This window comes from Cetorhinus maximus, chromosome 24 (genome assembly GCF_964194155.1).
Source record: "Cetorhinus maximus chromosome 24, sCetMax3.hap1.1, whole genome shotgun sequence".
In the NCBI taxonomy this organism is placed as follows: domain Eukaryota; kingdom Metazoa; phylum Chordata; class Chondrichthyes; order Lamniformes; family Cetorhinidae; genus Cetorhinus; species Cetorhinus maximus.
The window spans coordinates 6,324,591-6,345,907 of NC_135902.1; the positions used below are offsets into that span (position 1 = coordinate 6,324,591).

The 21,317-nt window shown below is 44.3% G+C and overlaps 1 protein-coding gene across 1 annotated transcript in view; it reads right to left on the minus strand.

The window, feature by feature from the left end:
* Positions 1-21,317, minus strand: part of tbcd (tubulin folding cofactor D) — a 270,699-nt gene that overhangs the window by 222,788 nt on the left and 26,594 nt on the right. Inside the window, exon 7 of the mRNA XM_078570695.1 lies at positions 11,429-11,558. Coding sequence (XP_078426821.1) covers positions 11,429-11,558 — 130 coding nt within the window. The remainder of the gene's footprint in view (positions 1-11,428; positions 11,559-21,317) is intronic.

A 21,317-nucleotide genomic window follows, 5' to 3' on the forward strand; every position in this document is an offset into this window, starting at 1 on the left:
GGATCAGTGCTGGAGCCTCAATTTATATAAATGGCTTGGATGAGGGACCAAAGCAATGCTTGCTAAATTTGCTGACGCACAAAGATAGGCAGGGAAGTAAATTGTGAAGAGGATATAAGGAGGCTACAAAGTGACATAGATAGGTTATGAGAGTGGGCAAAGATCTGGCAAATGAAGGAGAATGTGGGCAAATGTGAAATTGTTCATTTTGGCAGGAAGAATAAAAAGTAAGCTTATTATCAAAATGGTGAGAGATTGCAGAGCTCTGAGATTCAGAGGGATCTGGGTGTCCTAGTGCATGAATCACAAAAGGTTAGTATGCAAGTACAGCAGGTAATTAGGAAAGCTAATAGAATGTTATCATTTATTGTGAGGGGAATTGATTACAAAAGTAGGAAGGTTATGTTTTAGTTGTACAGAGCATTGGTGAGACCACATCTGGAGTATTGTGTACAGTACTGGTCTCCTTTTTAAAAGAAAGATGTAAATGCATCAGAAGCAGTTCAGAGAAGATTTACTAGACTAATACCAGGAATGGGTGGGTTGTCTTCTGAGGAAAAGCTGAACAGGTTAGGCTTGTATCCACTGGAATTTAGAAGAGTAAGAGGTGACTTAATTGAAACCTTTAAGATCCTGAGGGGTCTTGACAGGGTGGATGTGGAGACGATGTTCCTTCTTGTGGGAGAATTTAGAACTAGGAGCCACTGTTTAAAAATAAGTGGTCGCTCATTTAAGACAGAGATGAGGAGAATTTTCTTCTCTCAGAATGTTGAGTGTCTTTGGAACTCTCTTCCTCAAAGGCGATGGAAGAGTCTTTGAATATTTTTAAGGCAGAGCGAGATATTTTCTTGATTAACAAGTGGGTGAAAGATTATCGGGGGTAGGCAGGAATGTGGGGTTGAGGTTACATTCAGATCAGCCATGATCTTATTGAATGGCGGAGCAGGCTCGAGGGGCCGAGTGGCCTACTTCTCCTAATTCGTTTGTTCATATGTTCACACGCACACACATACACATTCAGCAAGGGTTACTTGATAGCGATCAGAATCAACAACAACAGCCAACTTTCCTTTGTCTAACACAGGAATGCTAAGACCAAGGATACTGCTTTCCAACATAAGCCCCATATTCAAAATTGAAATGTGTATGTATAGCTTAACCATTTACTTGGCTAAACAAGCTAAAACATCAGGGAAGCTTCAAGTAGGGCTTTACGAGGGAGGCAGAATATTTGTTCAGTTTTCCTTTGCATCACTTTTAAGTGCCTCCCAACTGCCAAGATTACATGTAATTTTAACAAATTCAAACAAAAATGTCCGCTTAGAAACTTGTTAGCAAAAGTTGAAACAAACTATTGGAAAGTTAACTCCACCCAGGTAAATAGTTCAGTATGATAGGTATTTGTAAACTGCAACTACAAACATAATTACAGGTATGGATTGGGGAAATAAAACCCAAGGCTATGCACCTGTCTTGTACAAGATGTAGTGCACAAGCACCATTGTTCCTCTTAAATCAATAACTCACATAAGGTATTTTAAGACTAAAATATACTGCTCTACAGAAATAATTAATAAAAATGTATATTCACAAGTATGCAATAAAATTGTACATTAGTGTTTAGCCACCAGGGTTTCAGCTAGATATATTAATTTGGATTTTAATAATAAAAAATGAATTTCCTTTCGGGTTAACTACGCAAACATAGCAATGACATTTGACACAGATTGATTTCCTTTATTTTATGCTGGTTCAAAACATCACAATGAAATGTGATGCTTCAAGCCACATGAATATGACACCTGATCATATTTAAACCAGACTATTCAGTCTCCCAATTCACCATGTGCAACACAAAAGGAATGGAGTGACCCAGTTAAATATCAATAAGCTCCGAAGACTGGTAGGAATAAATAGATAACTAGAGAATTCCAAATTTAGAAAATGTGCCAAATCTAATGGTAACTCCTTACCATTGTCTTTACCTTAGGTGATGATGCTTGTTTTATGTTAAACATTTTAATTTTAATTTTATGGTAATTGTCTGAATTGAGAAAACAAGGTGTAAGAGTAACTGAATCATAGGCCAGGATTTTCCATTTATGTGTAGGGGGGGGGAGAGAGAGAGAGAGCGGGAGCAGGTGCGGGCGGGCGTGGGCCTGATAGCCGCCCACAATCGGGTCCTCACCACCATTTTACACGGGCCCACCCAGCGTGTTTTCCGACTCCCGTGGATAATGGGAGTGTGCGGACGGCAGCAGGTGTGCACAGGCCGCCAGGGTCCAATGGCGACCCGGCAGCCTGTTTAAAAGAAGGCCTGGCAGCCTCCTGTAGGCTGCTCACAATAGCCGGTTCCAGGCCGCAGCAGAGGGGTTCGGGTGAGCAGGCCAGGATGCAGGGTAGGCCAGCAGGGGGCCAGTGCACCCCTCGTTTTTCTGATAACTGCCTTGTTGCCCTCCTCAAGGGGGTGACAGCACAGCGGGAGGCGATGGTCCCCCAGGAGGAGCCCCCCCCCCCCACCCCACCATATGACAAAATGTGCCTGGGAGGAGGTGGCGGAGGTGGTGAGCTCCCACGACGTGTGGCGCACCTGGATCCAGTGCCGCAAGCCCTTCAATGATTTGTTGCACTCTGGCAGGGTGAGTACCATGTTGGCATTGGGCATTTAACCCAGTAGGTAGCAGGTAGCCTTACCCTCTGTGGTCTCCCCCCGCCCAAGTCTTATTGTGACTGCATTGAATCATTGAGGGCATTTTTCCTTTGCTGGGTGAGCAAGCAGATAGTGCCCATGCTGAGGTCAGCCTGAGTGAGTCATGAGGAGATGAGTTTTGCCCCACAGCATGTGTTGATATGAGTCCCATGTGACTGGTTTGGGGCCAACCTGGAGGAGCTGTACCTAGGCGCAGACTCAGAACTCCAGGACATGTCCTAGTCAGGGTGTTGAGATGGTGGAAGGGGAGCCTCAAGGTGGCGTGGCAACAAACCATCTGCTGCCCTCTAGGCTACACGTGCTTGCGCCTCCTTGCTATGGGAGGAAATACTGTGTGGTTCCTAATGTGATGTAGGCAGCATGTATCCAAGGGGGCAGTGGGTGGGGTGGGGAGCAGACCTAGTATCTTTGTCTGAGTGATCAACAGCAACGGGTTGAGGAGACACTGGAGCCCTGATATGTCCCACTCTGGTTGAGGTGTGCCGTGCGCGAGCAGAGTCCATGTGCAATTTGCCCTAATCAATGCTCTTCTCTCTTTTTCAGGAGAAGAATGCTCATAACGCGGCCGAGTGTGTGAGGACTGGAGGCGGCCAGGCACAGCTCTCCATATTAAGCCGCTTCAAGCAAGAGGCCCTTGAACTGGAGAAGCGCCATGCAACCAGATCTACTGGTGTCGGTGAGGCTGGGTGCCATGGCCAGGTATTTAAGGCCGACAGTGAGGTCAGCATTGTCCTCCCAACAGCCATAGCACTGATGATTTTAAATTAATTATTGTTGCACCATTGCTAGGCCATTGGTTATGGAAGGTTGAGCACATAATGAGCCGGGGGGACTGGGATGAATCCACTGATCCACTGTCCTTGTTCTTCCTTTCAGCATCATCAGAGCATGGCCAGGAGGAGGAGCAGCAGATGCCCCCTTTCACACCTGAGGGGCCTGAAGTCCCACCAGCGTCTTTCTGCAAGCCAGGCACCAGCACAGATACTAGCACCTCAGTGGGAACTAGAGCAACGGCTAGTGTCCCAGGGCACAGCAGTGAGGGCACTTCACACTCGCTGGAGGAGCTGGCAGGGACAGAGATTGCCCATGGCGCCAGCAGTCGGAGGACTGCAGGGGACCAGGCACATGCTCAGTCGGTGGCTGATGATGTGCCTCTGGAGTCGTCTGCGATGCAGCAGGTGCAGGAAATGCAGCCGGGTGTGCAGGAGCATCTGGGCGTGATACATGAGGCTATGCTTGGCTTGGTGTCCATGGTGGAGGAGTCCACGCAGACACTCACCAAAGCAATGAGCCACATGTCTGAGCTGCAAGCATCCTCTATGGAGAGAGTGGCGACTCTTGTGGAGAACCTACTCCAGGAGACCCACCAGGGCTTCCTGGGGATGTGCTCTGACCAGCAAGCCCTCACATCGACATTGACCTCAGCTGGTCACTGCCAATGTGGGAGATGGTGTGGGCATCAAGCTTCCCAGCTCATTGCATATCCGTCTACGGTGAGCAGGGAGGTCTGAAGCGACCTCACGTCGGCGCAGCAGCTGCCTGTCGTCTCTGCGGGCTCCTCTCAGGGCGCTCCAGATGAGGGCGGCAGCTCCTCCGCCTCTCTCCCAGTGACTGTATCATCCCGTGAGGCTGCGATGACTGGGGAGATGCCATCTGCAGAAATGGCAGCTCTCTCCCAGTCGGGGCCAGCACAGGCTCCACAGGCCAGAGCACGACCCCCAAGGTCATCAAGGCCAACAGGACAGCAGAGTCAGCAGGCTGGCTCAGGTGCCACTCCGAGCGATGGGGCAGCACCAAGACGTAGCACCCGGAAATGAAAGCATGAGGCACCTTAGGCACACCACTTTTTTTTCACTGGTGCTTTTGTGTTGGCCCGAGATTAGCTCCATATGATTCCTTTTTGATTGTTTACACGATTATTTTCTATTTGTGATAACCTCTGCTTCACACATTAAATGCCAGATGTTTGACCATGGCTGAGGGTGCCTTGTTTCTTCTGCATGTGTATGTGTAAGAAAAAAGTGTAATGAGTGATTTGTTGGACATTTAGCTTTTTGTACAAGGCCCTTAGTTTGTGCTGCTGACCTGGCAGATTTTGCGCTTAGATGTCGAGTATCGAGGCGGCAGCCCAGGCTTGTCCTGGTGATCCATCTTTGTTGTGCTAGCTGAAGGCTTGTTGGATTAAAGTATCCCGGGTGTCCCTGCCTCCTGGAGTAGTCTCGGGTCAGCGTCTACCCCCTCGGCATTTCCCTGTCCGTGCTCATCTTCGGAATCACTGCTGGACTTATCGTGTGCAGCCGCAGCCAATGCGTCAACGTCTTCATCATCCACTGCGTTCCCCCCTTTCCAGGCATCGGAAGTGCATCTTGAGAAGACCAATGTCACAGCCCTTGTGGAGGCGTGGCTCCTATTGTACCGCTGCTCAGCTTCCGTTCTTGGATGGCGGAGAGGCGTCATGAGCCACCTTCTGAGGGGATAGCCCTTGTCACCCAGCAGCCAGCCATCCAGCCGGGCTGGAGCACTGAAGAGCCCAGGTACCTGGGAGTGTCTGAGGATGTAGGCGTCATGGGAGCCGCCTGGGTACCTTGCACAGACTTGTAGAATCAGCATCCTGTGATCACACACTATCTGCACGTTCATGGAGTGGAAGCCCTTCCTGTTGACGAAGGCACCGGGCTGGCGCCTTGATGGCCACGTGTGTACAGTCTATTGCACCCTGGACACGGGGGAAGCCAGCAATGGCCGCGAAGCCTCTGGCTCGCTATGTCTGGCTTGCCTGGTCCCAACGGAAGTGGATGAAGGTCAATGCACGCCTGAACAGAGCGTCTGTAACCTGCTTGACACAAGTGTGTACAGCTGATTCGGAGACACCACAAAGATCACCCACCGAGCCCTGGAAGGAGCCAGAGGCATAGAAGTTGAGGGCAGCTGTGACCTTCAGAGCCACTTGCATGGGGTGTCCGCCCACACGGTTAGGGGAGACCTCAGGCCCAATCATCCGACAGATATAATTGACTGTCTCCCTTGAGAGTAGGAGCCTCCTTCGGCGCTGCACCTCAGACATATTGAGGTAATGTGTCGCTTCGCCGCCTGTATACCCTGGCAGCAGGATAGTGGCGTCTTCTGCGGCCCCTTCTGCCTTGGACTACCTCGTGGCCCTGCCACCTGGCCTCCCAAAAGTGGCTCCCCTGGAGGCTGAATGTGCACTCCTGGCCTCCTCCTCCCCCTTCTATCCCTCCCTTCCTCCTCAGAGGAACTGCCTCCAGTGGGCAGGTCAGATCCCATGCCCAGGCTAAGGGAAGGCTTCCTGAAAGCTACAGGCCCGGAGAAGATTCCTCACTGCAGAGTGCTGACCTGAAGGTTAAGAGTCCAGAAAAAGCTGCTGCGATGCGTTCTGAAGTACTGCAGATCACACAGGCAAGTTTGAAAAAAAATCGGCGTCAATTGAAGACTAAAGGGCTTTAAGTGGCCCGCTGATTAATGGCAGGTACGTGTCAGACTTCATCATGCGCCCACCAAGCGAAATATCGCGATGGCGCACAGTGACATTGGGACATTCGCCTGGCGTCACCGCGCATTATTTTACTGCATCTGTACAGAGCCTTGGTGAGACCACATCAGGAATTCTGTGTACAATTTTAGTGTCCTTATTTGAAAAAAAGATATAATTGCATTAGCAGTACAGAGCAGGTTCACTCAACTCATTCCTGGGATGAGGGGCTTACCTTCTGAAGAAAGGTTGAACAGGTTGGGCCTATACCCATTGGAGTTTAGAAGAATGAGAGGGAATCTTATTGGCACATTTAGGATCCTCAGTGGGCTTGACAGACTGCATCCCGGGAGGTTGTTTGTTTCCACTTGTGGGAGAGACTAGAACTAGGGAACACAGTTTAAGAGTAAGGGGTCTACAATTTCAGACGGAGATGAGGAGAAATTTTTTATTTCAGAGGGTCGTTACTATGTGGAATTCTATTCCCCAGGGAGGGGGTGGTGCAGGCTGCAAGGTGGAGTTGAGACTGCAACCAGATCAGCCATGATTCTATTGAATGGCAGAGCAGGCTCGAAGGACTGAATGGTCTATTTCTACTGCTAAGTCCTATGTTCATGTGTTCCCCTTAGACAGAGATGCTTAAGGGGTGATTGAATAGAGCTGCTCAAAATTAAGAAGGGTTTTGAGACAATATCTAAGGAGAAACTGTTTCCAATGACTGACATTGGTCAGTAACCAGAGGACACAGATTTAAGTTAATCAGCATAAGAACCAGAGACAGCATGAAACTTCTGTTTATTAAACACAGCAAGTTATTATCTGCATTGTTTGAAAGTGTGGAGGAAGCAGATACAACAGTAATTTCCAAAAGGTAATTGAATAGATACTTCAAAGGGAAAGATTTGCAGGGCTGAGGGGAAAAGAGCAGGGAGAGCGGAACTAATTACATAGATTTTTCAAAAAGCCAGCACAGGCACGATGGGTTGAATGGCCTTCTTCTGTGTTGTATGAGTCTAGGATTATCTGGTGTTATTTCCCCCCCATGTAACTATCATACGTGTCTTATTTATATAATTCACTGTGCAAGACAGTCTCCTTCACCTTGCAATGTTATTTTGTTAAAAATGCTTCAAGAATATAAACAAGTTGCACTTCGACATAGAAACAAGCACAAAGGTGCATCTTATGCTTCAGCTTTTAAAACCTTAAGATGTTGTACTCCCATTGAGACTGAGGCACAACGTTGTAATAATATGCTCAGGTTGGCTATTCAGTCAGCCGGCCCGTGTTGCATTGAAGATTTTGGTGGGAAGTAAGGGTGGAAATTGGAGGGGGTCTCATCACAATTTCCTAATCCTTCTCGGAAATGGTGCCAGAGGACTGGAGGATTGAAAATGTTTCATCTTTGGTTAAAAAAGGCCAAGGGAAAAATCTGGCAACTACAGGCCAGTCAGCCTAACATGAGTGGTGGCATCAATGAGTCAACAACCCAGAAGCAAATTAATTCGCATTTGGAAAATATGGGCCAATAAATGAAAGTCAGCACAAGGCAAATCATGTTTGACTAACTTGATCGAGTTCTTTGACAAAATAACTGAGAAGGATGATGAGGGTCCTTCCTTCCCTCACAACTTATCATGCCCTCGCTCCTGAGTTCGCTGCATTCTTTATTCTCCCTTAAATATGCTGATGAAAATTTATGTAAAGCACAATTATGAGTAGCTCAGATAAATTATGCTTTCAAGAACCAGCAACAGTAATTCTGAAGATTATAATCAACAGCAGTTGACAGATAAATACAAATAAACACTGTCTATATAAATAATGCATTGAAAAGTGCATACATAGAAAAAATACAAAGAAAGACTATCTGGTCCATAACATCTCTTCCATCCAAGCAAGGTGCAACCACACAAACCAGTAGCCCTCCCAAAAGTTGAGAGGGAATAGTTTAGCAAGCTACTTGCAGAACACAGAGTAGAAGGCAACTGCTGGCTCTCTCACAAATGGTAGAGCAAAAGGAGCAATACCCAAAGCCAAAATCTGAGCACCAGTGGATGCTGGAGATAATATAAGTATTTCGAATTAAAGATGTTGGTGGATAAGGTGTCAATACCAATTAGCAACAACTGGAGTGTCAGGCAGCAAGACTTAATGTCAGACAGGATGCGAGCAGTCAAGTTTTGCAAAAGCTGGAATTTACACTGGGCGAAGCTGAGATCCCAACAAGGGCATTTGAGTAATTGAGTATAGAACTAACAAAAACAAGGGTTTCAGCAGCTAAAGGCTTAGGTTGGGTAGTAGTGAGCATGTTACAGAGGTGGAAATAACACAAGATTGTGTTGTAAAACAATAAAACTCCTCTCATTGCAACATTTGTTAGTAAAGGTACTTAGCAGGAAAGCACTTGATCAAGAAAGTAAGCAGAAGAACTTAATGTCATGTGTAATAGCCCTGTTAGTTTTCTAGTGCCAGAGCTTGATTTTCAAATGAATTAGAACACAGGAAAGTATTTTAATACGTAATGAGTAATTATCAGTGTTGCAGTCACTCTTGTAGAAGGAGTTTGGGGATCAAGTAGGTGAGGGATAGATGTAGGGTTGTCAACCCTCCATGACTGCCTGATAGGCTCCAGGAATTGAAGATTAACCTCCAAGGCAATGCTGAAAACAGGGACAAAAAAATCAGAGGAATCAAGAATCATCCAAGAGGTAACAAATAGTCTATTTGCTTTCCAATTGGCAAGGGAAGACCGTGCACCAAAAGATGGAGGTATTGGGTGATCAATGGTGGGAGCAGTGCAGCAGGGAAGTGAGGAACAGGATGAAACATCCTGGAATATGTTCAAACAGAGTGGGCAACCCTGGTTACAAGTGGTTAGAAACGGCCTCAACTGCAATCAAGACCACAGTAATATACAGGCCATAGAGTTGTTACAACAAGGAAGGAGGACATTTGGCCCATCATCTGCATACCGGCTCTCCGAATGAGCAACCAATGCCATTCCCCCACCTCCTCCCCGTAACCCTGCACATTCTTCCTTTTAAGATGACAGTGCAGTTCCCTTTACAATGCTTCAACTGAACCTGCCTCCACCACACTCTCAGACAGATAATGAGGTTAAGATGGTGACTGTGAATTTGAGCAAGATAACCATATGGAGGAATAGCTTAGGAACGAGATGCAGTGGATTCAGAGGAGCGAGCTATGGGAACTCTCAGAAATCACCTAGAATGAGGACCTGTTGAGCTACAGGGGTTGAGGGATGATGCCTCAGGGAGAAACTTGGGGTTGGGTTGGGGTGCATAGTTGGACAGTATATATCAAGGATCTTAAAGTTGGGGTTTGATGAGCAAAACAGGTTGAGGTGCGCAAAGAAGCAGAAAGTACCAGGGGAGTAAGGGCTCAGAGAAAGGTGTGGCTTGGTGAGAAAAGATATGTCACCATCATGGAAGTTTGTGCAGAGCAGGTATTGGAAAGTACAGACAAGTGTGAGACTTTGATAAGGGGCTACATATCACCATCAGGGAGACAAATTTTGCTCAGAGACAGGATATCAGTGCAATCCTCCACAATAATTGCATGGATGGTTAGGGTCTGCTGACACTCAAAATCTAGGCCTTTACATGAAGAAGACTCTTCAGCAAGGTACCAGAGGACTACTTGAATCTTTGCAACCGTTAGTTAGGCATGAAACGTTATTTTCAGGACAAAAAAAATGATAATGATCCAGGGAGAAGTATGAAGTGCAAGTGCTAACCTGGGAATTTGGTGCAGATTGGGATGTCTCTGATATGTTTTTCTCAAGCTATAATTTAGATTAGCAGTCAGACTCTGACCTGGGCACTATGGGGCAAGACTGCAAAGTATAATGAAGACATTTTCAGTGAAAGATGATTGACATAATCTCCTTCTGCATTATGTACTTGCCCATTCATCCAATAAAAAAGTCTTAAAAGCTATAGATCACAAAAAGGAGTATAGGGAAAGAAAAAAAAAGTTCCTGTAATCTCAAATAACCAAGCAAGAAGTCCCTGGAGACGCAATTACTTTCCAGTCAGCGTTGAGCCATCATCTTTGACAATGCAGAATAAGGAACATATTTCACTATTTATGGTCAATATCTAGTTGTCAAATGTAGCACAACAACTTGGTACATGTACTTTGGCAGCAGATTCCCCGAGGCGCTACTTGTATAACTGCCATTTCACATTACACTTCCAGGGAAAATAGTTTTCATGCATTCTGGACCATCTTAAATTATAGTATTGGTGTCTTGCCCAACTAGAGTGAATCATACCCTATTGTGTTGAGCAGTATTCTGAGTGACATTTAAGTATTAAAATTTAAAGTACATCAAACAATTCATAGAATTCTTAAGAAGTCATAGTTCTCAGTTTATTAAAAAGAGCTGCATACCATCAGTGTGCAACATTAAATATGAATAGTCATCAAGTTTGTCACACATGGGCTATAGTCTCATCTCTATTGGATGTCTATCGGGTTCAGGTCTCTATTTACTATGCAGATGAAGTCATTTTATACCATGTTACATGGAACTTCCGAATCATTCATTACCAACTACTCTGTTTTTGGTGGTGGTGGTTGAGGCAGCAATGTTGGAGAAATCCTCACTCAAGTCATATCTCACTGTACCTTGAACCACAATTGGAATGTCAACCTGGGTTATATGGTCAAGTCTGTAACTTTCTAACTCTGGGGCAAGTATGCCAAACTACATCCACGTTCCTCATTTGATACTGATGCTTTATCCCAGTTAGGAATATAAGAAAAGAAACAAACAGAGGAAAAATCAACCCGTGCCACTTTTGCACACCTGTCAAACAATTGCTCAAGGTAGGGTCGAAGAGGTCATCTGACTGTTCTACTGAAGGGTATCTGGAAACCAAAGGAGGAAGAGAAAAAGGAATAATTTTGAAGTGAAAGGGAAGGCATAAAAGGTACATATTTTCTTATCACCACATAATATTCAAGGTTGAGTTAGACAGATTTTTGATTGACAAGAGAATTAAGGATATGGTACGGGCAGGAAATTGTAGTTGAGGCCACAATCAGAGCAGGCTTAAATGGGCTGAATGGCCTACTCCTGCTCATATTTCTTAGGTTAATATGCCTTGCAATATTTTGCACAGGAAAGTAAATAGCCCTGAACATTCAATATGTAAACTTATCTAATTAAAAGGTGACCCATGTGTTCAAGTATTTACCAGAGCCTGAAGCATTCCATCTATCACAACCATGCCTTCCATTGTCTGACCAGCTTTAGATAGTGAGGTCAGCATCCAATCCAAGAAATCTGGCAATCTTTTCTCTTTAACATCTGGGCGAGTCACAAACCTGTTCAGAACAAAAAAATAACTCAAATTATTATTTCTGAAAACAAGAATTTATGCTTAATTATTTAAACCTTTAGTTACATCTAAAGGAACAACTGACAAGAAATCCTAAGGTCATGACGTCTAGTCTTATATCACATGCCACGTCAAAGAGACAAAGGGGTGAGAATTCCACAAGAGTTGACTTTGCTAACATCACAGAGCAGGAAATATTCTAACATTATAAAACAAGCTTATTTCAGGTAAAATATTTCTTTTCAAACTTTAGCAATCGCCACTAATAGGATATAATCAGTGTCAGATACAAGGAGAAATACCCTCCAATGTGCTATAATCTAGATTTGTCATAAAGCTTTCTTCTCTGTAAAAAACTTGCATTTATATAGCGCCTTCCATGGCCACCTGTTGTCCCAAACCACTTTGCAGCCAAAAACTACTTTAAGCGTAGCCACTGTTATAATATAAGAATGCAACAGTCAAATTACAAACAGCAAACTCCCACAAACAACATGCGATAAAGGCCAAATAATTTGGTTGTTTTGTTGATTGCGGGATAAGTATCGACCAAGTCACTGGGAATAACACCCCTGCTCTTCTTTGTAAACATGCCATGTCCTCTTTTACGTCCACTAAAGAGGTGGGACGGGATCACGGTTCAATGTTCCATCTGATAAGTAGCACCTCCAACAGTGCAACACTCCCTCAATACTGCACTCAGTGTCAGCCTTGATTTTGGTGCTCAGGTCTGGAGTGGGACTTGAACCCACAATCTTGTGACTCAGAGGGAGATGTGCTACCAACTGAGCCACAAATGACATAAGGAATAAGGAATAGCTGGCCTTTACTCAGTCCCTCTTCCCTTGTAGCTAATGTCACAATTTCATTACTTAAGGCAGAGCTGAGAAACCCCCGGCCTATTGCACTTTTTCATGCGGCCCGCGATATTTTTTTGAAATCTCATCGTGTGCTTATGATGCATATATCTTCACCACTTTCAGCCTCACACATCCCACCCTATCACCCGAGAACTGTTGAAATACGGCCAGCTCCCCCCGCCGCCTGCCGAGAGGCAGAAAGGCCAGTTGCACGTAGCAACATCATCAGTGCCAGCAGGCTTAACAAGGCTCATTAAGGAAAAGCAAACTCAGCCATTGCATTAAAGCAGTGGGTGAGCTGAACATTTCTGTATTCTCTCCGAGAAAAAATTAAGCTGGTTTTTATGTGTGCGCGGCCATGACTGATTTTGTCTACATACGAGTGGCCCTCAGTAAGAGAAAAGTTCCCCACCCCCGACTTAGGAAATCTGTAAGTGTGCTTCCTGTGCAGGTACATTAACTCTGGTTCAGCTTTATTTCCAGTAGGATTAAGAACACACCGAAAAACATTTCTTCTTCCTGAGTTCTCCACCTGAAGGTTGGGCCTTGTCAATTATTTGCCGAATCACAAAGTGCCATGATTGTTTTTACTACGGGTAGGGCAAGTAGGCAGGCCCACAGTCTATCTCAGCCGGAACAGAGATCCAGCCCTGTGCTGTTAGCGCTAAACTTGCTAGCCATCTAGCCCAGTGAGCTAACCTGGCTTCAGTAAAACATTTACAAGCCAGATAATAAGCTGAAGCACTCTATTTTTCCAGGAGATCTACAACCTCAAAATTCATGTCTCTAATAGTAATGAAGGAATGATAAGATGCATTGTTGTCGAGCTAGTATCTAAGTTGCGCAATATGTATTGTTCACAATATACCATCAGATATGGGGCAAAAAAAGTTATGAAATTCGAACTGGCTTAACCAGAAGAGGTCCACGCCCGCAGGAGTGAGCGTTAGTTTTGTTAATGCACTTTAACATGCCTGGAAGTGAATATCACACACCACAACTTTACTCCATTCATTTGTTATCATCTAAAGACTAATGCCCACAACATATACATTCATGTGCAAACAAGAGAATGAGAATACCAGATTAATTAAGTTGACATGTCGATATTCCATCCACGAAAGGTTGGATTCGTGACTGACAACAAAGATATATCTCAGTGAGAAAGGAGGGTTCTAGGAAGAGGATAAACCAACCATGGTTAACCAAGGAAGTTAAGGACAGTATCAAATTGAAAGAAAAAGCATACAATGTGGCAAAGATTAGTGGTAAGACAGAGGATTGGGAAAGCTTTAAAAACCAACAAAAGGTGACCAAAAAAATTGAAGAAGGAGAAATTAAACTTTGAGGATAAACTAGCAAGTAAAATAAAAACGGACAATAAGAGCTTCTTTAAATATATAAAAAGGAAGAGAGAGGCCAAAGTGAACGTTGGCCCCTTAGAGGATGAGGCTGGGGAAATAATAATGGGGAACCAGGAAATGGCAGAAGAGTTGAGTAAATACCTTGCATCAATCTTCACAGTAAAAGACATAACAGCATTCCAAAAATACAAAATAATCAAGGGGCAAAAGTGGGCAGGGGGGAAATAAATTCAATAACTACCACTAGAGAACAAGTACTAGGGAAACCAGTGGGGCTAAACACAGATAATTCCCCTGGACCTGATGAGTTGCATCATAGGATATTAAAAGCCAAGAATCCTTATATTCTGGAAAAGTCCCAGAATATTGTAAAACTGCCAATGTAACACCCTTATTCAAAAAGGGAGACAAAAAACAGATAACTATAGGCCAGTTAGCTTAACATCTGTCATTGCAAAAATGTTAGCGTCTATTATAAAGGATGTAATAGCATTTAGAAATACATAATATAATCAAGCAGAGTCAGCATGGTTTCATGAAAGGGAAATCATATAGGACAAATTTATTAGAATTCTTTGGGGAGGTAACAAGCAGGATAGATAAAGAGGAACCAGCAGATGGTAACAGATATCCAAAAGGCGTTCGATAAAGTACCACACATAAGGCTACTTAATAAGGTGAGAGCCCATGGTGTTGGGGGTAGTATATTAGCATGGATAGAGGATTGGCTAACTAATAGAAGACAGAGTTAGGATAGGGGGGACATTTTCAGGATGGCAACCTGTAACTAGTGGAGTGCCACAGGGATTAGTGCTGGGGCTACAATTATTTCAAATATATATTAACGACTTGGATGATGGAAGTGAATGTACTATCGCCAAGTTTGCAGATGCCACAAAAATAGGTGGGAAGGCAAGTGGTGAGGATGACAGAGTCTACAAGGGATATAGACAGGTTAAATGAGTGGGCAAAAACTTGGCAGGTGGGATATAATGTGGGAAAATGTGAGGTTATGCACTTTGGCAGGAAGAATAGAGGAGCTGAATATTATTTAAATGGAGAAGGGCTGCAGAAAGCTGCAGCACAGATGGATTTGGGGGTCCTCAGGCAAGAATCACAAAAAGCTAGCATACTAGTTCAGCAGGTAATAGGGAAGGCTAATGGAAGGTTGGCCTTTATTTCAAAGGGAATGGAGTATAAAAATAGGGAAGCCTTGCTAGAACTATACAAGGCACTAGTTACACCTAGAATACTGTGAACAGTTTTGGTCCCCTTATGTAAGGAAAGACGTACTGGCATTGGAGGCCAGAGAAGGTTCACTAGGTTGATCCCAGGTATGGACCGATTTTCTTATGAGGAGAGGTTGAGTAGGTTGGGCCTATACTCATTTGAGTTTAGAAGAATGAGACACAACCATATTGAAACATGTAAGGTTCTTAGGGGGCTTGACAGGATAGATGCTGAGAGGTTGTTTCCCCTTGTGGGAGAGTCTATAATCAGAGGGCATAATCTCAGAGTAAGGGGTCGCCCATTTAAGACAGAGATTAGAAGGAATTTCTTCTCTCAGAGGGTAGTGAATCTGTGGAATTCTTTAACACAGAGGGCTGTAGAGGCCGAGTCGTTAAATATATTCAAGGCTGAGATAGACAGATTTTTAATCAGTAAGGAAATCAAGGGTTATAGAGAAAACACAGGGAAGTGGAATTAAGGATTATCAGATCAGCCATGATCTCACTGAATGGTGGAGCAGACTCGATGGGCTGAATGGCCTACTTCTGCTCCTACGTCTTATGGTCTTATTTTATTTCTTTTCCTGTTGTCAAACTTTGTGACATTGTCAAGGTCTTTTCCCACTAGGTGGTGCTAAATGTTTATTATTGCACATGGCCAAATCTACCAGAACTGATTGTAACTGTGAGCTGAGTAATACGAGCTACCGTAATTTACAGCGCATAAATCGACCTTTGAAACTTTGACAAATCCTTCCGAAAATGGGGACCTACTTATATGCCGTGTATAAAATGTATCGATGCAAACAGCAACAAGGAATATAAATACTCGGACTCGTCTCCCTTGGGAGGCAATGAAATACTGTACTCCACTTACACGGGAAGATGGCAAAGCCAAACTCATTGGGAAGGATTATTTTCAATATTTTATTTGATAAATTCAGCTTGTTCTGGTGCCTTGCAAAAGGCATTTGTGCCCAAAATAAAAAATCACTTTCCACCCGTCTAACTGCACACAGCAAAGGGAACAAGAGTTGTATTGAAAATATATTAATTTCTATTGCAAAAGTTTAAGCCTTTTCCTCCCTTTCTGCTATAATCTACCAATAGAATAAACAACAGAGGGAACCAATGATCCGTATTTGACTAATTGGTGCACATGTAACTCCATGAAAACTTATGTTCCTGCTTTCAAATCAATCAGAATCATGCACGTTCAACTAACGTAAAAACTATTCAGTTATCAACATGACTCAAAGATTCTTTTTAGACGTACACCCAACTCCAATCGCCTTTATGGCACTTTTACTGCCCACTAGTGTCCCTGTCTCAAGTTTCAGCAAATAACAACATCCTCGCAAAACTACTGCAGGTTACGGCAGCCCCCAGAACCAATGGGATAAAATGTACATTCACCAACCACCGAGCTTTGTCCATTGGATAATTTTACAGTTCACGTGAAATGGCAAGAGAAATGTAATAACCAGGGCAAAAAAATTAACATACATTTCATTGTAAATTCTCAACATGGTCTCAATAAATGATTTATTTTAAAGTTATAAATCATCTTTTTTTCACGTAACTTCAAGCTCTGTGGGTCCAGAATTGGCCTGTCCAACCACATGAAGACCCATGGCAGATACTCACAACCCTGAATAGACGTCATCCTCGAAACAAGTGAGCAAGAACAAATAATGGTGGCAGGATCCGTGGCACAAAGTCACATCAAACATGATCCAGGGGTACAATCTAAGAGAGCCTTGCACTATTAAGGGCATCTCTGGCAGCAATGTTAACAGCCGGGTTGCATATCGTCCTCATGACTTTTCTCTTCCCTTCCTCGCTCCTCCTCGGAATCGTTGGCAGGATCTGAACTCTTTGCCATGCTCCTCCTGCAGGCCCGAACCACACTTGTGCAATGTTGTGCAGAGCACAGCACACCACACCCATTCTGGACACCCTGGTGATGCATACTGAAAGGTGCCTTTAGAACTGTCTAGGTAACTGAAATACATCTTCAGCATGACATGGCTTTTGCAATCAAGCATCTGGTAGCCAAATGGCTTTCACTGTCGCACTGGTAAATTTCAACAGTTGGGATTCTAATGGATGTCATCAGCGAAGCCTGAAATGGATTTCCATCATCTCCTAGCAACCACCCCTTAATGCTGCTAGAAGGTCTAAAGACATCAAAGAACTTGAACTGCCACAACACAAAAACATCATGGCGCTGTCAATACGCTGGTGATTACCACTGACCAGAAACTGAACTGGATTAACCATATACTGTGACTACAAGAGCAGGTCAGAAGCAAAGAATCCTGTGGCGAGTAACTCACCTCCTGACTCCCCAAAACCTGTCCACCATCTACAAGGCACAAGTCAGGAGTGTGATGGAATACTCTCCACTTGCCTGGATGAGTGCAGCTCCAACAACACTCAAGAAGCTTGACATCATCCAGGCAAAGCAGCCCGCTTGATTGGCACCCCATCCAGCACCTTCAACATTCACTCCCTCCATCACCGATACACAACAGCAGCAGTGTGTACCATCTACAAGATGCACTGCAGGAACTCACTAAGGCTCCTTCGACAGCACCTTCCAAACCCATGACCTCTACCACCTAGAAGGATAAGGGCAGTAGACAGATGGAACACCACCACCTGCAAGTTCCCCTCCAAGCCACACACCATCCTATCACCATTGCTTCACTGTCACTAGGTCAAAATCCTGGAACTCCCTTGCTAACACACCGTGGGTGTACCTACACCACATGGACTGCAGCGGTTCAAGGCGGCAGCTCACCACCACCTTCTCAAGGACAATTAATGATGGGCAATAAATGCTGGCCCAGGCAGCGATGCCCACATCCCGTGGAAGAATAAAATAAGCACACCTGCAGAAATAACTTTTTGTGGTTACACACCAGCTGCACATTGATGGAGTGGAAGCCCTGGTGGCTGACTAATACTCCTGGTGGATCTGGGGGTCTATGGATTGCCGGGTCTGTGCAGTTGATGATGTCCTGATTCTGGGGAAGCCAGCTACAGCTGCAAACTCTCATACTCACAAGTGAAGTCGATATAATCGGCAAACAAGCCATCCTTGTTTACCTGTTGTATGCTTTTGCAAGCCACCATCTGGGAGATCCTGGGTGTCAACAGTATTGCCCTGGAAGGATTTACAAGTGAAAGAGTTGAGGGCAGCGGTGAGTTTAAAAACAAATGGTAATGCACGGCCACCAGGTCCTGAAAGCAACAGATCTTCTTCCAGGAGGCTGATGTCTGTGATCACCTGATGCAACCACCGACTCTCCGGAGACACTTCTAGTTGGACACACCACGGAAACACGGCCTTTGACTGTATGCTATGGCTTGAATTTTCCCGTCAGCAATTTGGGGGCGGGGCCCGCTAGCCGACAGGAAAATGGCACGGGATGACGTCGGGAGGAACCCCCAACGCCATCCCGGTCCATTTAAATATTGAGGCAGGCGGGCGGACAGCGAAATCAGCTGTCCGCCCGCCGACCTGTCAATGGCCAATTAAGGCCATTGACAGGATAATTAAGGTAGTTAAAGGCCCTGCTCGTCCAACCTTAAGGCTGGCGGGCAGGCCAGGAGCCCCATCGGGCAATAGAAAAAACACAAAACCTCATCCACTGGCGGGATGAGGTTTCATGTCTGCTTTAAAAACGTTTAATAAATTTTATGTGATATTTATTAACATGTCCCATCTTGTGTGACATTGTCACATGAGGGAGACATGTTAATAATTTTTTATTTTTCTATTTTTTAAGTTTGTAAAACTTTCAATGATCTCCCTGAGACAGCACTTAGTCTCAGGGAGAAGTGCGCTCTTTCTTGCGCATGCGTGAAAGAGCGCACTTTGACAGATGGGGAATCGCTTTCCCCCCCCCACCCAGCACAGGAAGTGCATAGCGCTTCCCATCGGGCAGGCCGCTGGGCGGGCCTTAATTGGCCCGCCCACTCAAAATGACAGCGGGCCTGTTTCAGTGGTGGAGTTCGGCTGCCCGCCCGCCGCCGAGCCAGTGGGGCCCACCCGCCAACCTAGGGCAAAATACTGCCCTATGTGTCATGGGTAATGCCTCCTGCGAGCTGCTGCTGCCCTGGTACAGGTCTCTAAACAGCAGCCTGGTGGTGATCACATTGGCTGCCTTAGATTGGGCCTCCGACCCAGGACTAAAGCGACAGATTCCACCCCCCACCGATCTGTTTGGGAAAACCTCAGACATGTAAAAAGTAATCTTTTAGCATAAGTACTGCAAACTAACACTTAGCCACTAGCAGTTAAGTAAAATGTATTTATTGCAATATTTCCTTCAGATTGATTCAGCCCCCTCAATTACTACGGTGTTCATGTTTTACCTTCGCTGGTGAGTTTCAGGAGGCCAGAAATCCATGAATGCACTCTTACATTTAAAGGTCAAAAGAAATATTGTATTAATTGAGCAATTAGTGGATGTTAATAGGCAACCCACCCACACACAAGGAGAGGCAACAAATGCTGTCCTTGCCAGCTATACCCACATCCCATTAATGAATATAAAGAAAAGTACCCTAACACACTCCAGATAAAGCTGGAAGTTGTCAGGTTTTAGAGCCAGTTTCCCAATGTATTGACCTTTTTGTCCATTTTAACCACCTCTACCTTGCCCCCACACCACCACCCCCCCCAACCACCCCACAGAACCCATGTGTTCCTCCAGATTAAAATGCCCCTTCTACAGTCAATACATTGCCAGCCACAAGGAAACAGAGTGGAGCTGGAGCAAAGTCACAGTCATCTGCGACACATGAGGCCATTCACCCCATCGAGAACATTGCAGCTCCCTGTGGAGCAATCCAGTCAGTCCTACTCCCTTGCTCGATCCCTTCTTATTTATTTTTACACTTATTTATTTACATTTATTTATAATTAATAATTCTTTATTTCTTTCACATGCCCATGTACATTGTATTGTATTAATGTATATTGTATTATATTAATCTACATTAATCAGAAGCAGGTTGGAGAACAGCACCCACGTCAATATAGAGACATAAAGAAAGAACAAAAATCAGAACTCCGGCGATCATCAGCTTCATTTTACAGGCATTTCAGCCTGAATTCAAGAATCTGAGGATGCGAAGGAAACACTCCAACTGTACAACGATGCTGCACTGATTTATATTATCTGGAGCCTAATTCTATAAACACTTTTTAAATACTAACATACTAACAGTAAAAAATGCAATGTCACCACAATTCAAAACAAAATCAGTTTGAACTATTAAAATAATCACCAACAATAGTCTTGCGGTTTTTCCCAATTTTGCAAACCTATCGAATTGCTTAATTTTTAAATACTACGAAGCCTTTTAACTAGCTTTGATGAACAAAGTGCCTCAAACATTACAAATCGGCCTCAGAAACTGTAAAACCTCAAGTTTTGGATTTTTATCTTTAAACCAAGCTCATCATTTTTTCAGCTTTCAGTGTAATGTTTTTTAGTTACAGGAAAACATTGTGTTTTTATCCTAGAAGTTGATTAATGCCAACAAAATAAAAAGGAACTGTCTGTAATTAAAAAAAAAACAACTGCGCACAATAACCATCAGCATCTGAGAGATGGGATAGGTTAACTTGCAGGTGCAGGCCCATCACCAGACCTCAGATGCCGATGCTTTGGGGTCCTCAGAGAAGAGTTCTGACAAAGTACTGGAGCTAAAATTTCAAGTTATCTTTTCAGATGTTGGTGAGCCCGTGAGCACCTCTAGCATTTTCAATTTTTTTCAGATTTCTAGCTTGAGCAGATTTATCAGGAACCCACCAGTGTGAGAATAAAACATGGACAGACAATCTACACAGAATAATAGGTCTATGTGTACGTTATCCTTATTTTTGTGTCTTGCTCCTACTAAGCTGATACAATATGGTTAAGTTTCATCCATCAGTCAAACACTAAACTTGATAATCATGAAATTCAACTGTTTTAAGCTACATGCGAGAGTTAATGTTGACATGTGAGAATATTCAGGGATGAGCGTAAGTCAATAATTATAAGGAGTGCAACTGACGATAGACTTGTCTTTCTCGCAAACAAAACTGTATCTACCATATGGTGGCAGAATCCAACTTCTTATTCTGAGGAAGTAGATCTAGATAATCAGTCCCCCACTTCTATAATATACCATTAAGCTCACTGTGTCTATACAGACTGGCACCCAATGTCAAATGAAAAACAGGGAAGTTTGGCACAAGATGGTCATTTAAACAAACAAAAACACTGCT